The sequence below is a fragment of the Ailuropoda melanoleuca genome, chromosome 11 (assembly GCF_002007445.2).
Source record: "Ailuropoda melanoleuca isolate Jingjing chromosome 11, ASM200744v2, whole genome shotgun sequence".
In the NCBI taxonomy this organism is placed as follows: Eukaryota; Metazoa; Chordata; class Mammalia; order Carnivora; family Ursidae; genus Ailuropoda; species Ailuropoda melanoleuca.
The window spans coordinates 7,696,889-7,711,251 of NC_048228.1; the positions used below are offsets into that span (position 1 = coordinate 7,696,889).

The 14,363-nt window shown below is 62.3% G+C and overlaps 1 protein-coding gene across 1 annotated transcript in view; it reads right to left on the bottom strand.

Annotated features, from left to right (window-relative positions):
* Positions 1–4,578: 4,578 nt before the first annotated feature.
* Positions 4,579–14,363, bottom strand: part of CASZ1 (castor zinc finger 1) — a 138,035-nt gene continuing 128,250 nt past the window's right edge. Inside the window, exons 8-16 of the mRNA XM_034671191.1 lie at positions 14,016–14,106; positions 13,122–13,286; positions 12,112–12,284; positions 11,056–11,897; positions 8,579–8,714; positions 8,286–8,349; positions 6,834–6,988; positions 6,609–6,731; positions 4,579–5,657 (exon numbers count right to left, since the gene is read on the bottom strand). Coding sequence (XP_034527082.1) covers positions 5,315–5,657; positions 6,609–6,731; positions 6,834–6,988; positions 8,286–8,349; positions 8,579–8,714; positions 11,056–11,897; positions 12,112–12,284; positions 13,122–13,286; positions 14,016–14,106 — 2,092 coding nt within the window. The 3' untranslated portion in view covers positions 4,579–5,314. The remainder of the gene's footprint in view (positions 5,658–6,608; positions 6,732–6,833; positions 6,989–8,285; positions 8,350–8,578; positions 8,715–11,055; positions 11,898–12,111; positions 12,285–13,121; positions 13,287–14,015; positions 14,107–14,363) is intronic.

Consider the following 14,363-nt stretch of genomic DNA (forward strand, 5'->3'; position numbering starts at 1 on the left):
GGCCGGGTGCCTGGGGCCCCCCGGGCTCGGGCAGGTTCCCGGCCTACCTGCCCTCCTGGCGGGGGGGTGGGGGGGGCTTGCTGCTCCGTTCGGTTAGCGCTCAGAGAGGACAAGCCGGGGTCCTCTCCTGGAAACTGAGGCCAAGTGCTGAGTGCTGGCAGGAGGTGGCCTCCATGACCCACGTCCCACAGACCCACTGGCTGTGCCACACCCAGAGGCTGGCTCTGTCTCCCTTTGAGGCCACTTGACCATGGCCCTCCAGTCCTAAGTCGGACCCAGCAGTGCCTGGGGTCTCGGGAGGAGGGGCCTGGCCCAGGCTGGAAGTTTTTGGGTGCCCGCGGTCTCTTCCTGGCCTGCTGCTTGGCCGTCCCGGGCTCGCTGGCCGCACACTCACCTGCCGCGGTGCTCTCGTTTCCCACAGGGGTGCTGGAACAGCTTCGGTCCATGGTGGACGACTCGGAGGACACGGCACCCGGGCTGCAGCCGGTGTAATCCATATACTCATCGGTCTCCGTGTCCATCAGGCTCGGGGGGCCCTGAAAGGAAGCAAGGGGGACCCTGAGGAAGCTGGGCTGGGGGCTGCGTTGCCCCCAGAGGGCAGACTGTCGCTTCAGGGAGGCGAGGGCCCCCCACCTGGAAGCAAGAGCAGGGACGCAGGTGATGCCCTGTCGCCACCCCAGGTGGAGGAGAGGACGGTGGCCTGGCTGCCCAGGGCTCTCACCTGGGAGGGGGGCACGCGATCGAAGTTCTTCCCCAGCATCCTCCGCATGTGCTTCCGGGCGTGGGAGGTCATCTGGTGCTTGAGGAGGAAGGAGAACTGGCAGCCCTCCCGGATGCAGTGGAAATGGCTGTTCACCTGGTTGTACTTGCAGCCTGTGGACACAGCCCGACCCGGCGTGAGTGCCCCGCGCCGGCCAACACTCACTGCACCGGCTGCACGGCAGCTGCGCTCTGGGCACCGGGGCAGTGTGGCCAACCGGGCAGATGGTGTCGGGGATAGGGCACGCTCCCCACCCCACCCGTGGGGACATTCCTCTGAGGAGGGCTTGTACTCCACCCCACCCCCCAGGTGGCAGGAGGGCACGTGACGTGGCAGGCTGGGCCCCATCCCCTCCCTGCCCCTCCAACGGAGAGGTCCTGGGGCTCCAGGGTGAGACCCTAATGACCCGTCTGCTAGGTCAGCCCCCTCCCAGCAAGCAAGATATGTCTCCATGTTTCCTCTGGGGAGCCCAGGTGCCTGTCCCTGGACCTGTTTAGACCTCTGCCCTGCCCCCACCCACCTCCGCTTGGCTCTGGGCTGAGAACAAACAGAGCGGGCAGGGCTGAAACAGTGTCGGCACAGGGCAGGTGAAGGCCTGCCCGTCACCATGGCACTGGGGCTGGCCAGGTGTCTTATATCATCCCCCAGCTTTGTTTGGCCCCAACTACCATCCAAACCCCCCAAAGTTGAGTAAATACGGACAGCTACAGAGAACCCCGACACCCGTAAGCTGAGCCCGAGGACAGCATGGGCCACGGAATGTTGACATCTGTTGCCACGGTTACCAACCCTCTCCCAGGCCGTGAATTCTTTTTGAATTAATACTTGAAAGAAAGGTTTGTTTACTGCCTTTTCTGGCAGTTGCCCTGAGTATCTCACCCTTTCCCTCTGGAGGGGCCAGTCTGCAGTGGCAGCGGCCCCACCTCTGCTCCCCCGAGACCCTGCTGCTCCGGCCACCTGAGTCACAGCAGGCCCGGCCTGCAGTCCAGATGTCTGCCCCGCCCGCCTCGCGGCCACCTGCCTTCCACTCTCCCATTTGTTCCTGGCACATTCCTGCCCCACATCTGCAGGCCCAGGAACACGTGGCTCCATCATGAGGCAGGCGGGTGGGCTCTGCCCTCTGCCCGCTCATCCCAGAGCCCCTCCCCAAATGCATCCCCAGGGCGAGCTGGGGCCAGGGAGCGTCTTGGGGGGCCCTGGTCAGGGGCTGTGGACGGCTTCCCAGCCGAGGACCCAGCTCTCACAGCAGACTCTGCTCCCTGGCATCTGCTGTGAAGCTCAGGGCCACGTGTGGCCTCCTTCCTGGCCCCACGGCCACCTCCTTCTGGGTCACCCAGGTCACAGATGCTCTGGGCTGATCCACAGTGTACCTGCTTGTCCCACCGGATCCCCGCCACCAAGCACGGTGCTGGCCAGAACAGATGCTCCAAACCCTTACTGCCACCGCCGCCCCCCCTCCGGCAGCAGCACGCGCCACACGCAGCTGTTAGTCAGTAAGCAGCTGCTGAACGAACACGCGAGCAGACGAAGCAGGGACCGTTCTGGACGGAGCCCTTGCAGCGCAAGCCCTGGAAAGAGATCCCAGGGTGGGCCACTTCGGGAGCTCCTACATTACCTGCATGGCCTCGAGGGAAAAGGAGAGAGCACCGGGTGCAGGGCCTGACTCTACCCATGTGGCGTTTCCCCGGGGGGTGGCTGGAGTGCTCCGAGTCACCCTCGCCCCTCTTCCTGGGCTCTTTGTGTTGGACAGTTTTCCCTGCGTGACAATGCCCAGCCTGTGAGATCTGGGACATTTTTAACGACAGGTGGAGTCTGAGAGGCAGGGACAAGAGGTGGGTACCAGGAGAGGGGGCCGAGGCCAGCGGGGCCTCAGGGGCCAGGGGTGTGCCCCTGCCACCTGCCGCAAATTGCTGCCCCCAGCCCCAGCCGCCAGTACCTAGCCTGCCACACTCCTCGCGCTTGGTGAAGTACTTGAACCCGTTGGCTGCCCGCCGCTCGGCCTTCTCATGCTTCTTTATATGCCACGGCAACTTGGTGGTGATGTTGGTCACGAAGCAGCAGCCGGTCCGGAGGCAGTGGTAGTGTCCGCGCATCCGGAACTCGCAGTGCTGCAGGGATGCGGCAGGAGGGTCAGGAGCCGGCCGACAGCCTCCGTGAGCTCCCACCTGGCCCCCTGCCTCTGGCCCACGGCAGGCCCTCTTCCGTGCTCAGAATCAGGAAACATAATCGGGTACAGGCCTTTCACGTGTTCAAAAGCAGTATGTCCCTTTTGTCATTTGACTGAGACATCCGACCTGGCGATCTTGCCGACTGCCTCTGAGCCCACACCCAGAGCAGACATCACTGATCTACCCTCGCACTCTTCTCTGCATCGCCCAGCTCTGGGATCAGACTCCTCCTCAAGGCACTCTGCCAAACAGCCCCTACCAGTCTCCAGACAGGCCTTTGTGGTGAACGTGCTGTGCCCTTCCTGTCTGGGGCATGGACAGCTCAATCTCTAGCTGTCCAGTGGGCCCAGAATTGTAAAATTCTAGGCCTCTGGGGAAAGGGAGCACAGTTCCAGGATGGGTGGAATGATGCCAAATGTAGAGCAACTGTCCAGCATGATGTCCCCACCGAGGGCTGGGGTGACATTACAGACCTCAGCAACGGACCCCCGATCTGGACCCCTGCCCAGGGGCCTCCAGGGGCCCAGGGGCCGATGGTGCCCTTTCCAGGACGGGAGGAGGCCAGTTCAAAAGGGGTGTGAGAAACGGAATCCCTGCCAGGAGCAGCTGGTCCCGGGCCCTGCCCCGTGCCCTGGCCCCCCCACCCCGCCCCTCCCCCATGCTGACCTGGTTGGGACAGAGACACTGAAGGGAGTAGTACGCAAACTGGTCTCGCACGTTCACCAGGTTGTTGTTGGGGTTGATGTGGTCCAGGCAGTGTGACTCCGCCTTGCCGGAGGTTTTGCAGACGTACTTGCAGTTCCCAAAGAGACAGTGGAAGTGGAACTTGTTGGCATACTTGCAGTCCGTTGCGAGGCAAGGATCGCTGGAATGAAACCACAGCCCAGGTCATTGGCATTCCCAGGGCCCTCCCTACTGACATCCTGATATTTCGTGTTGGGGTCCTGCTCCCTAACCCCCTGTGGTACGGCCCAGAGGAATGGCCCCTGGGCTGCCCTCCTGCCAAGTGGCTTCGGCCAGAGGAGACTACAGATCCCAGCATGCATTCCTGCCTTCTTTTTGGAGCTCGGATGGTGCAGGAAGGATTGTAGTGTGCAGGCTGCCCAGAGCATTGCATGCTGGGACATGTAGTTTCCATGGCCACACCTCAGGATTATAGATAAGGACGGCTGCAGTAACCTCTTGGATGTGAAAATGAGAGATGGCGCTGCCAGCCCTGGCGGGGGGCCAGTGAGGGCCTGGCTGGCCTGGCACGGGCACTGCCCTGGGTGTGGCTGACTGACAGGGTGTAGATGGGTGGGCAGCCCTACCAGGAAGCCCCGCTACCATGGGGCCTTGGCCAGTGGGAATGTGTGCCTGACGTTGGGTCCTGCCGAGGTGCATGGTGGCCGGGGCCCCCAGGGTTGGCCCAGGGCATGGGGCTCCCGTCCACTCAGAGAACCTCACAGGCCAGCTGAGTGGTGGAATTTGGGGGGTGGAGGGGTGCTGGGCCGAGCCCCCATGCCGGCCTGCCCTGGGAGCAGCAGCCCTGCCCCACAGCCTGCCCCCCAGGCAGCAGACAAGTGCAGGGGACGCTGTGCCCCAGTCTTCCACCCTGGCCAACAACACGGCTGCCCCCACGGTGGCCCCGGGGTGCAAACCTGACCACGTTGGGGAAACTAAGAGAGCTGCCGCTGAGGGGAGGTGGAACGGAGGGAGGGAAGCTGGGGAAGGGACGGAGAGGAGCGCAGGTGCCCTTCCATGCCAAAAGCCCAGCCGCAGGTGCTCAGAGAGGGAGGACAGCTGCCACTCAGGTGGTGTGTGTTCACGTCCAATTTATTACTTTTATTGAGAACAGGAAGCCGCACACGTAACGATACAGAGTCACCGTTCTCGCCACAAGGCGCCACCACCATCCAGTGAGGAAGGGCCCTTCCACCCCTGAGAGCTCAGACCATCGTGCAGATGGGTGAGGGCCTGGGTGGGGGGGCTAGCCCCCTCGCCCCCCACCCATGACTTCGCTTGTTCTGCAGCGGCTCAGCCGTGGGCGCGAGCCACAGAGATCAACAAGGAGGCCCAGGGCGAGACGTAGCCCTCCTTGCCGGGCGAGGACCACCACTCCCAGCCCACCTAAGCTGGTCCTCACAGCGTCAACACTGCCCCTCTGGAACAGCGGCCACGACCACCACCATCTCCCCCCACCCCAGCTGGCCGCTCTGGGAACAGGCAGGGGGTCAGAGCAGCAGCCTCTTTGGCTAGAAGGACATCGCCCGAAGTTGGTGTCCCAGAGATGCTGGGGACAGCCGGGGCTGACTGCAGGGTAAGGAGCAGGGCCCCCTCGCCGCCCTTGCTAGCACCTACTCCCGAGACACGCGGGGGACACGGGACTCCCGGCTCATCGAGGGACTCACTTCTCCTGGAACTGGAGGAATCCGGGTTTGACCTGGGGCTTGGCGTTTTCTAGAGAAGTCGTTGCCAAGGGCGAGGTGGGCAGGTGAGGCACCGACGCTGGGATCTGAGGCAGCTGGGGTATGGTGGAAGCCAGCTGCTTCCAGGCGAGCAGCGTGGGGGTGGAGGGCACGGCGGCCAGGCTGGGAGTGGGACCCTCCAGAGAGGAAACCGTGGCTGTGGTGACAGGAGGCGCTGGAGGGGACGAGGGGGCCAAGGCAGGTTTGGTCTCAGCAGCCGAGGCGGGGAAGGAGGCCTCTGCGTTTCCCTTCACTGCTCCTCCCTCCGTCCGGAAGTGGAAGCTGCAACACGCAGAAGCCACGTCTCAGGTGGGGAGTGACAAGGGCCCTGAGCAGGGAGCCTTTCCCTGGGTCTGACCCCATCACAAGCCTAGGGGCCCAGTGTTCCCTCCCTAGTCCCCAGCTCTAGACGTGACCCTACCAGGGAGGAAGGACTGACAACAAACGGCTGTATCCTCTGGTCCTGAACTTGGGCTCCTGGCTCGGCTCTAACTGTACCTTCCTACCTGTGACCTTCCTGCAGTCCCTTCCCTAGCTCCTCCCTACACAGAGCGGGTGGGGGCAGGGACAGCAGGCCCTGGTGCACGAAGGCTGTGCTTCCAGAATCTGCTCCAAGAATTAAAGGGCGGGTCTCAGCCTTCGAAGTTGGTGCTTCTGCAGCCTGGCAGCTGGGGCTGCCTAAGCAGTGAGCAAAGCCTGAGCTAGGGCCTGGCCGCCTAGGTCTGTTTTGAATGTCCGCAAGTTCTGGGTTCAATTATGATAGGCGGCTGGCCTGCTGCTTTTCAGCTCAATGGGTTTACAAATTAATTTCATTATTTTTAGGTCAAAGAGAATCGACAAATCTACAATACCGTGGCTTGGAAAGGCCTTCACGTAGGGTCCCTGCCTGGGTCAGAGTGGGGTCTCTCTGGCTAACTCTGCAGGGAACATGTGTGGTCGGGCTGCAGAAGGGGGGGCAAGAGCAGACCCTGCTCCAGGTCTCTAAGTGGGGCTTGGATGGGCTCAGAGGACCCTGCTGGGAGCCGAGCAGGTGGAAGGGCGGGGAAGCCCGCCTTTTTTTCAAGCAGTACCTTCTAAGAAGCCAGCTGAGCTTCTGAGGTCTGGTGGGAGCTGCGCATGGGTCCTGCTGGCAAAGCAGCGAGAGGCCTGCGCAGCCCCCAGCCCCACCCAGCCCGGAGCTCGGCTGGAATGAAGGAAGCTAGGTCGCCGTGGACCCTGGGGACCCCCACTCACTTGGCGTGCTTGATGGCCCCGTCCAGGGTGCTGAAAAGCGCGCCGCACTCCTCCACCACGCAGTGGAAGTGGGCCTTGTGAAGGAAGTCACACTGGGCATCACAGAAGTCCTTGGTGCCAAACCTGGCAGAGGAACGGGTGGTCAGAGGAGACCCTGGGGCACTGGCCACCACGACGGGGGGTGTGGCCCTCACTGCTCCTTTGCTTTGCCAGGAAGACCCTCACCTTCGAAGGTACACCTTCCAGGGCTCAGACAGCTTCTCCTGAACCAGCGCCTTCACAGCCTTGCCCAGGAAGGGCGAGGACTCCACGGCGGCGCTGCCCTCCGCTTCCGTCTTGATGTTCAACAGGCTGCCGAGGTTCGGGTTGCCCTGAGACATCTGCGAAGGGGACAGGGGCCGTGCTTGAGGTTGGGGACCTCAAGACACAAACCTGGCTGCCCTGGGAGCTGCAGCAGCTCTGGGCCACTCAGCCCCTCACAACGGACCAGAGCTGCCGAGAGGAGCCGAGGCCTGGCCATAGCTGAGCCCACGCTGAACAGATGCTGCCACAGGCCACGTGCAGCTCTACCCTGGCCCTGTGGAGATGCCAGAGCTCGTCCACGCAAACCCGGTAATGCTAAGATCCATCACTCAAGCTAAGGCCGAGACTCTGGGCACACACTCCAGCCTAGCTTTTCCCAGACTTCGTGGCTCCCTGGTTATTTTCCTGCCAGGTTTTCAAAAGAAGTGCAGGAGGAGGAAGGGGGGGAACCCCTATGAATTCCTTGAGAACAAGAGAAGGCGCACAAAGGAGGAGCGGAGAGGGAGGGAGGGAGGCTCACGGGGTGAGATCAAGATGGCTCACTGCTGCTGGGCCCAGAGGGGGAGTGCGGAGGGGGAGCCCGTGTAAAGGCTTGACCCACGTGGGGCGTGGGGCCCCGACAGGAAGGAACGAGGGGGTGCGGGGGGCAGTGACCAGAGAAGGGAAAAGGAGAGCAAGAGAGCTAGGAGGGAGGGAGAGAAGGCAGAGGGCACGGGGCCTGCGGCGGAGGGCAGAGGGCGGCAGGGGTCTCCTTCCCCGCCAAGGGCCCAGCCGGGACCCCCGCCTATGATGTCCAGCCCAGGCCCAGCTCCCTCAGCAGTCACTTGTGTGCGGTAACCAAATTAATCTTGCTGTAGTCAAATTTATCATGTGAAGGGGGAAAATATATTTGAGATGATGTATAATTTACAAAGACCCTGCATTATTTAAAATAAATATTCTGGAGCGACCTCTACGGAAGGCGTCCAAGACCATTACTCAACCCGAAAAGTGGAAATTGATGCTTTGCTCCCACTTTAGGGCCCCTCCCCCACCCCTTTTTAAACAAAAAATATATAAAATAAATAAATAAAATTAATAACGGAGAGCGGAAGAAGTTAGAGGGCTCTGGAAAAGCTTTTGGAGCCCTCCATCTGAGGGGAAAAAAAGGGTGTCAGAGGCTGGAATATATTTCTTCAGCCAGTTCATTAAATTAATTTGTAAGCAGTGGCTCTGAAATTATATCCGATGAAAAATGGCCTCAAAATTTAAATGGTACAAACTCATCTTATTAGAAGCAAAACATTAAAAAACAAACACATCCCCCCCACCCCCCAGCATAGCTTTAATTTCTCTGGGTGGGGGAATGGGAGGCGTGTGATGGATGGTTCTTACCTTATTCATAAGCGAGGATAAAAGAGATGAATTTGCCGGGACTGCGTGGCCATTTGATTCATTACTGGAACACACAAACCAAGGGGCTTTAGCTCGGATGTATGTGGGACTGAGCCCAGATACTTCCCACCCCAACCCTCGGGCCCCGGCTCCGCCTGCTACATCCGCCTGGCCAGGAGGATGACCCCCACTAGAAGGGGTCGGCCCCTGGCATCTGTGGGGTCTGCCTCCAGGGTGCCGTCCCAGAGCCTCCTGCAGTGGAGCAGAGCTGGGAGGCCCTGGCCTCGCCTCACCTGGGCTCCTTCACAGTCAGGTCTAAACTGCGGTCCTGGGAGACCTCGTGGGGAACCGGGGCGCCAGCGTTCTCACCGGGCTCCTGCTTCACTGGGGCTGGGGGGAACCTGGTGGGGGTGGCCTGCTGCCCGTTTCCTACAGGGGAGGGGAGGGAAGACGGTGTTAGAGGGGCTGAGGGCTTCCTCTGGGCACAAACCGGAACCCCCCACCCCCCGGCAGGGAGGGCAGTGGGCTGGGTGGGCTGGGGCCCTGGGCGAGCCCTGGCTGCTGGTCAGCGATTCTCCCCACTGACATGATCGCTTGTGACGCTCACCCCTGTGTGGCAATTCTTCAAGTGATAATTATTGCAAAATTATGTCAAAGTTGTCCTGGCTCAGGGCCTCCTGGAGGAGAAGGGTGGGAGGCTGGGGAGGGGGCTGGCACGGGGGTGGGGGCCCTTCATTTTCTCCACCGACTGTCACAGTCAATTTGTGGGGCTGCCGCTTAGGCTTTTATTAAAGACTCTGTTAATGCTGAGGGAAAGTGGCAGATCTAGACTGGGAGCTGTGCCCCCTCCGCAGGTCCTGGTCCCACTGTTGCCGGGGCGACGGCCCTGCCTTCCACGGAGCATGCCCAGGAGGGGCATCTGCTGTGTCAGGGCTATGGAAGCTGACAGCCAATCAGAACGGTTCAAACTATGTGACCTCGCCCGTCAAGCTGTCCAGGGCAGGGATATGAGGCCCACCCTGGCCGGGTTGGGCTGGACTGGGTCTGAGGGGGAGCTGGCGGGGTGCAGCCATTGGGGGAAAGGCCGGAGCTGGGTGGGCAGAGGATTAGGGAGGCCGAGCAGAGCAGGGGCAGAAGTTGCTGACAGGAACGTGTCCACCGAGCTCTTCTCCACAATCCCCAAGTGGCTGAAATATTACTCTGCCCCAAGGCGCTGTGGCTGATCGAGGGCTGCCACACAGGCAGCAAGTGGCATTTTATTAAAAAATAAAGGAAAACGGGTCCCCTCCCCTTCCCTTGACCTTTCTTTTGGGGGAAGGAGATTTTTCTAATGAAAAGGAAGAATTTGACAGTCTGGCCACGGAGCCCCGTGTGGCCCTGATGTGGGCCCCACCCCAGCCCCCAGGCAGCTGGTCAGAGAGGCACGGCCCCCGGGCAGTCCTGCTGTCCCTCCCACACCTGGAATGGAAAGTGGGTCAGTCCATTTCCAGCTGACAGGAGCGTCCCACTGGGGACGGCAGGGTTTTCGGAACGCAGTGTCCACATCCCAGTAGCTCCCCGAAGTCACTCGCCCAAGGTACCCCAGGAAACAGCCCGGCCAAGCACTGGCGGGCCCTCCAGGAGGTCTGGGCGGATCCCCGGGGCCAGTCGCAGGGACCTCAGGTCTTGGCTGGTCTTGAGATGATCTCACAGAGGAGCGGGGCACTGGGGCTCAGGAGCTGGGCCACGGAGGTCCAAGTCCAGACTTCGCCGCCTCCTAGTGTGTGCCGGGGCACAGACTACCTCCACTCGTCCTTCGGCTCCACTAGGCAGGACTCTGCCCCCCTGCTGCATCCCCAGCACTGGCCAGGTGCCTGGCCCTCGGCAAGCCCAGTGGTTGTAGAGTGAGTGGACGAAATGACAGCTGACTTGAGTCAGCCAAGTACCAAGGGGGGGAACAAGGGAGAAGGGCCTGGTAAACAGAAAAGCCAAAGAGCTCCAGAGACACAGAAGACATTTAAAAAGAGTAGAAAATGTGAGAAAGGAGAACCGCGCCCCTCGGTGAGCCAGAGAGAGGGCAGCGGTGTGACCGGGAGGCTCTGGCTGTGCTGTCTGACATGGCAGCCACCGGCCAAGTGTGACTCAGTTAAAGTAATTCCAATTGAAATCCAGTTCCCTGGTCACAGAGCCAACTTCAAGCCCTCAACAGCCACCTGTGACTAGTGGCTGCCATTCCGGACAGCGCAGAACTGAGCGTTTCCGCGGTCACAGAAAGTTCTACCGGAAGGCACCAATGGAGAGAGAGAGACTGGAAGATGTCCTCAGCCTTGTGGGGCTGGCCAGGCGCAAATCCCAAGCACCCCTGAAGTCTGGTCACCCCACTGGACTCCGGCCCCCTCCATGTGACACAGAGGGGGCCCTAAGGAAATGTGGGGCTCCGGGACTGCTCTCATCAGGGGCCGGAATTGGGACGAGGTAGGGTGAGAAGTCAGGGCAGTGGGTGAGGACCCGTTGCCCCCAGGATGCCAGGGCTCCCCATAAGGCCGGCCTTAACCACCTGTACTTCACAGATGAAGGACCAGAGCTGCCTGGGGTGGAGTGGGCAGGCCAGATGAGGGGTCCCGAATAGCAAATAAACAGGAGGAGGCAGAGACCAGGCAAAAATGGGGGGCTGGGCAGGCAGGGGCCGTGGGTGCTCCACCCTCACTCCCACTCTGCCCCGCAAACCGAGGCTGTGGACTCCCGGGGTCTGCGAGCCACCTGCTTCCTGGGCAGGGCCCGGCCTGCTCACCTGGGTCAAAGGTGGCAGAGGGCTTGAGGGCGGCGGCGGCCAGCCTGGCCATCATGGGTGAGATGAGACCCTTGCTTGCTGAGATCCTTTCCATGATGGAGGCAGGGGGCACCGGGACAGAGGTGGCAGCCGCTGGGGCAGAGTCACCGGCTCCCGAGGCAGCCAGAGCAGGCGTGTCAGCGGCTGCTGTGGCCGCTGCCCCAGATGACATGGCACCCAGGAGGCCGGGGGTGCCCACGGGCAGGGAGGCGCCGCTCCGACCCGGCAGGATGGGGAAGTAGGGGGCGGCGGTGGGCAGGCCCGAGTTGGAGAGGGCCAGCGCCAGCGGGATGGAAGCGGGCAGGCCCTGGGACAGCAGCCCGGAGATCTTGCTGTTGGGAGGCTTGGAGGCGCAGGGCATGGCCTCGGCGGTGGCAGTGGTGGCGGCCAGGGAGGCGGAGGACTGCTGGCTGGTCGGGGAGGCGCTCAGGCTGGAGTTCTTGCTGCTCAAGGCCGAGAAGTCGACCAGGTCGTCGTTGCTCGACTCCTCGTGCTCCGTGTCCTTGGCGCCCAGCAGCGAGGACGGCAGCCCCAGCGCGCCCGAGGAGCGGACGTGCCTGCGCTCATGCTTGCGCTTGTGGGAGGTCATCTGGCTGGTGGAGGTGAAGGTGAAGCCACAGCCCGCGCGGATGCAGTGGAAGTGGTTGGTGGCCTTGCTGTACACGCAGCCCTCGTACCGACACTCCTCGTACTTGTAGAACTTCTTGAAGCCGTCCTTGGCGTACGCGTCGTCCTTGATGTGGTAGCTCTTGTGCTTCTCGATGTCACACTTGTTCTTGAAGGTGAACGTGCAGCCGGGGCGCCTGGAGGGGACAGCGGGAGCCTGTCGCAGGGTGTCGGGGGCCCGGGACGCGGCCCTGCCCTGCTCCCGCCGTAGCCCAGGAGGAGTTTCTGGGCGGCCCCCACCCCTGTGCCCACTGCCTTGAGGAGGCAGGACCCCAAGCCCCCACAGGCCCCCGTCCCTGTGTCCATCCCTCTGCACGGCCAGGATGCCGCGCCGGCTGGCGCCCCGCTCACCTGCAGTGGAAATGGGTGGTCTTCTGCCCGTAGAACTGGCAGTCGGCCGTGCCGCAGTCCTCGGTGGCTCGGAAGCGCTGGAAGCCGTCGTTGATGAGCTGGGTGTTCTTCTTGTGGAAGTTCTCATGGGTCATCACGTCTGACGTGCTGGTGTACACCTTGTTGCAGCCCACCTGCAGGGGCAGGATGGCCGTCAGGGCCACTGAGGCCACGCGCCCCGGGGCCCAGGTCGGAGCAGCGGTGCTGCCGGCCACTGACCTCCCTGCTCAGGGGAGCTTCGGCCCTGTAAACATCCACCTGGGGGGTGGAAAGCCTCTAGCGACCCCTCTGGCCCTCCAGGCCCCGCCTGTGCCGAGGGCCGGGATGTCTTCGGGGCCCTGGATGCTCCCGGAACAGGTGAGGCAATCCTGTCCCGCAGGAGGGGACTCTGGGGTCCTCAGCGGTGGCTGTACCTCCAAAGCCCCTGGCGGTGGGCAGGGCCGGACCCGGGGGCCTGGCGGTCACCCTCAGCCCAGGGACTGGCTTAGTGGACAGTTGCTGGCACGGGGCCCTCCCCACCCCACCCGGGCTGGGCCAAGGCAGGCAACGTTGCCATATTGAGTAAAAACCAGTGGAATCTGAGCACTCTTGAAGGCTGGGCCGTGCCAGTGTCTGCACCATCTCAGGGCCCGGAGAGCGAGCCCCCCTCTCCTCCTGGCCCAGGTTGTTCCGCGGAGCCCATAACAACCCCCTGACAAATACCGGGGAAGGCGCGCCGGCTGCTATTTGCAACCCCCAGCCGCTCCCCCTGGACCTGACACCTTGAAAAAGCCCAGACTCTGCGTGGCATTAAAACAGAAAATTAAACAAAATCCCCCTCAGGAACCATTTGCAACGTGGCTCTTGGTGCTAAAGCCTGAAAACTGTCGGTCTGTGTAAACAGCTCCCTGAATTTCACCCGCACCAAGTATGGCCATGGGGCCGGCCCCGCGCCCGCCCGCCACCCCGGGCCGGCCCAGGCCGGCGGGCACCTGCATGCAGTGGTAGTGCGTGCTCTTCCCGTTCAGGTGGCAGCCGTGGTAGTACACACTGCAGTCGTCCAGGGGGCTGAAGCGCATGAAGCCGTGTTGCAGGGAGTTGTCGCGTTTCTTGTGCATGTTGTAGTGGCGGATCACGTCCTGCTTGCTCGTGAACCTCTGCAGGACGGCACTGCGTTGGGAAGGGCCCAACGCCCACCCCCTCCCGGCCGGCCCAGACCCCCGGCCCCTCGGCTGTCCCCGGGAGTAATCCCACCTGGGCTGGAGGTGGCCCACATGGCCCCCGGGCCAGCACCGAGGCCCACAGACGGGGCAGTTCCAAAGGTTGCGGAGCCCCCGACCCTGCCCTGGCCTCCCGCCCCGCTCCCCGCAGTCACGCCACGGAGCAGAGACACTGAATTGGGCCAGGCCCTTCAGGCAGGGGCTCTGATGGCTGACGACTCATTTTCCCCAGGACTGCCGACAGGCGGTGCCAGTGTGGGCTCCCCGGTGAGCAAGAGGGGACAACGCACGTTCCTCTCTCGTTTACCGGCTCTGCACGTGCCAGAGGTGGTTTTGACCATAAGTGACAATCTATCTGAGCCTCAGTGTTATCATCTGTTAGATGGGGCAGGAGTCCTGATGCAGGAAGACACTGGGAAAAGTCAGATAAGGGGCCTCCGCCTGCTGGCCTGGTCCCTGGGGGCAGGGCAGCTCCCAGTGAATGGGAGCTTCAGTTATCACCCCGGGGAAGCAGATGGCTCCAGCTCCTATCAGATGCTTTTTTGCAGCTGTTGGTTTTCAGGGTTCTCTGTCTGCTTGAGTTGAGCGCCCCCATCCCACTTGTGAGGAGCTCCTCTGCCGCGAGGCCGGCACGCCGGGGTGGGGCTGGGGCCCACCGGACCCTACCTGGTAGTTGCACTCGGGGTCCAGGCAATGGTAGTGCTCGCGGTACTGGTAGGCGCAGTGGATGTGGCCACAGTGCTGACTGCCCGAGAACCTGCAGGGAGAAGGGGTGGGCTCAGGCCTCGCTGGGTAGCAGCCCCAGGGCAGACTCTTCCCAGGCTCTCGGCAGGAGCAGCCGAGAAAAATCTGTGCCCATATCTCAGGGAAGCGCTGCTGGGGTTCAGGGGGGCTCTGGGCCCTGTGTGGGGGTGCAGGGGGGCAGCAGAGGTAGTCTGTAGGGGTGAAGTGGCTGAGGTCTAAGAAAGCCAGGGGGAGTGACTGCACCTGTTGGGAATCCCAGAGCCACCAAAG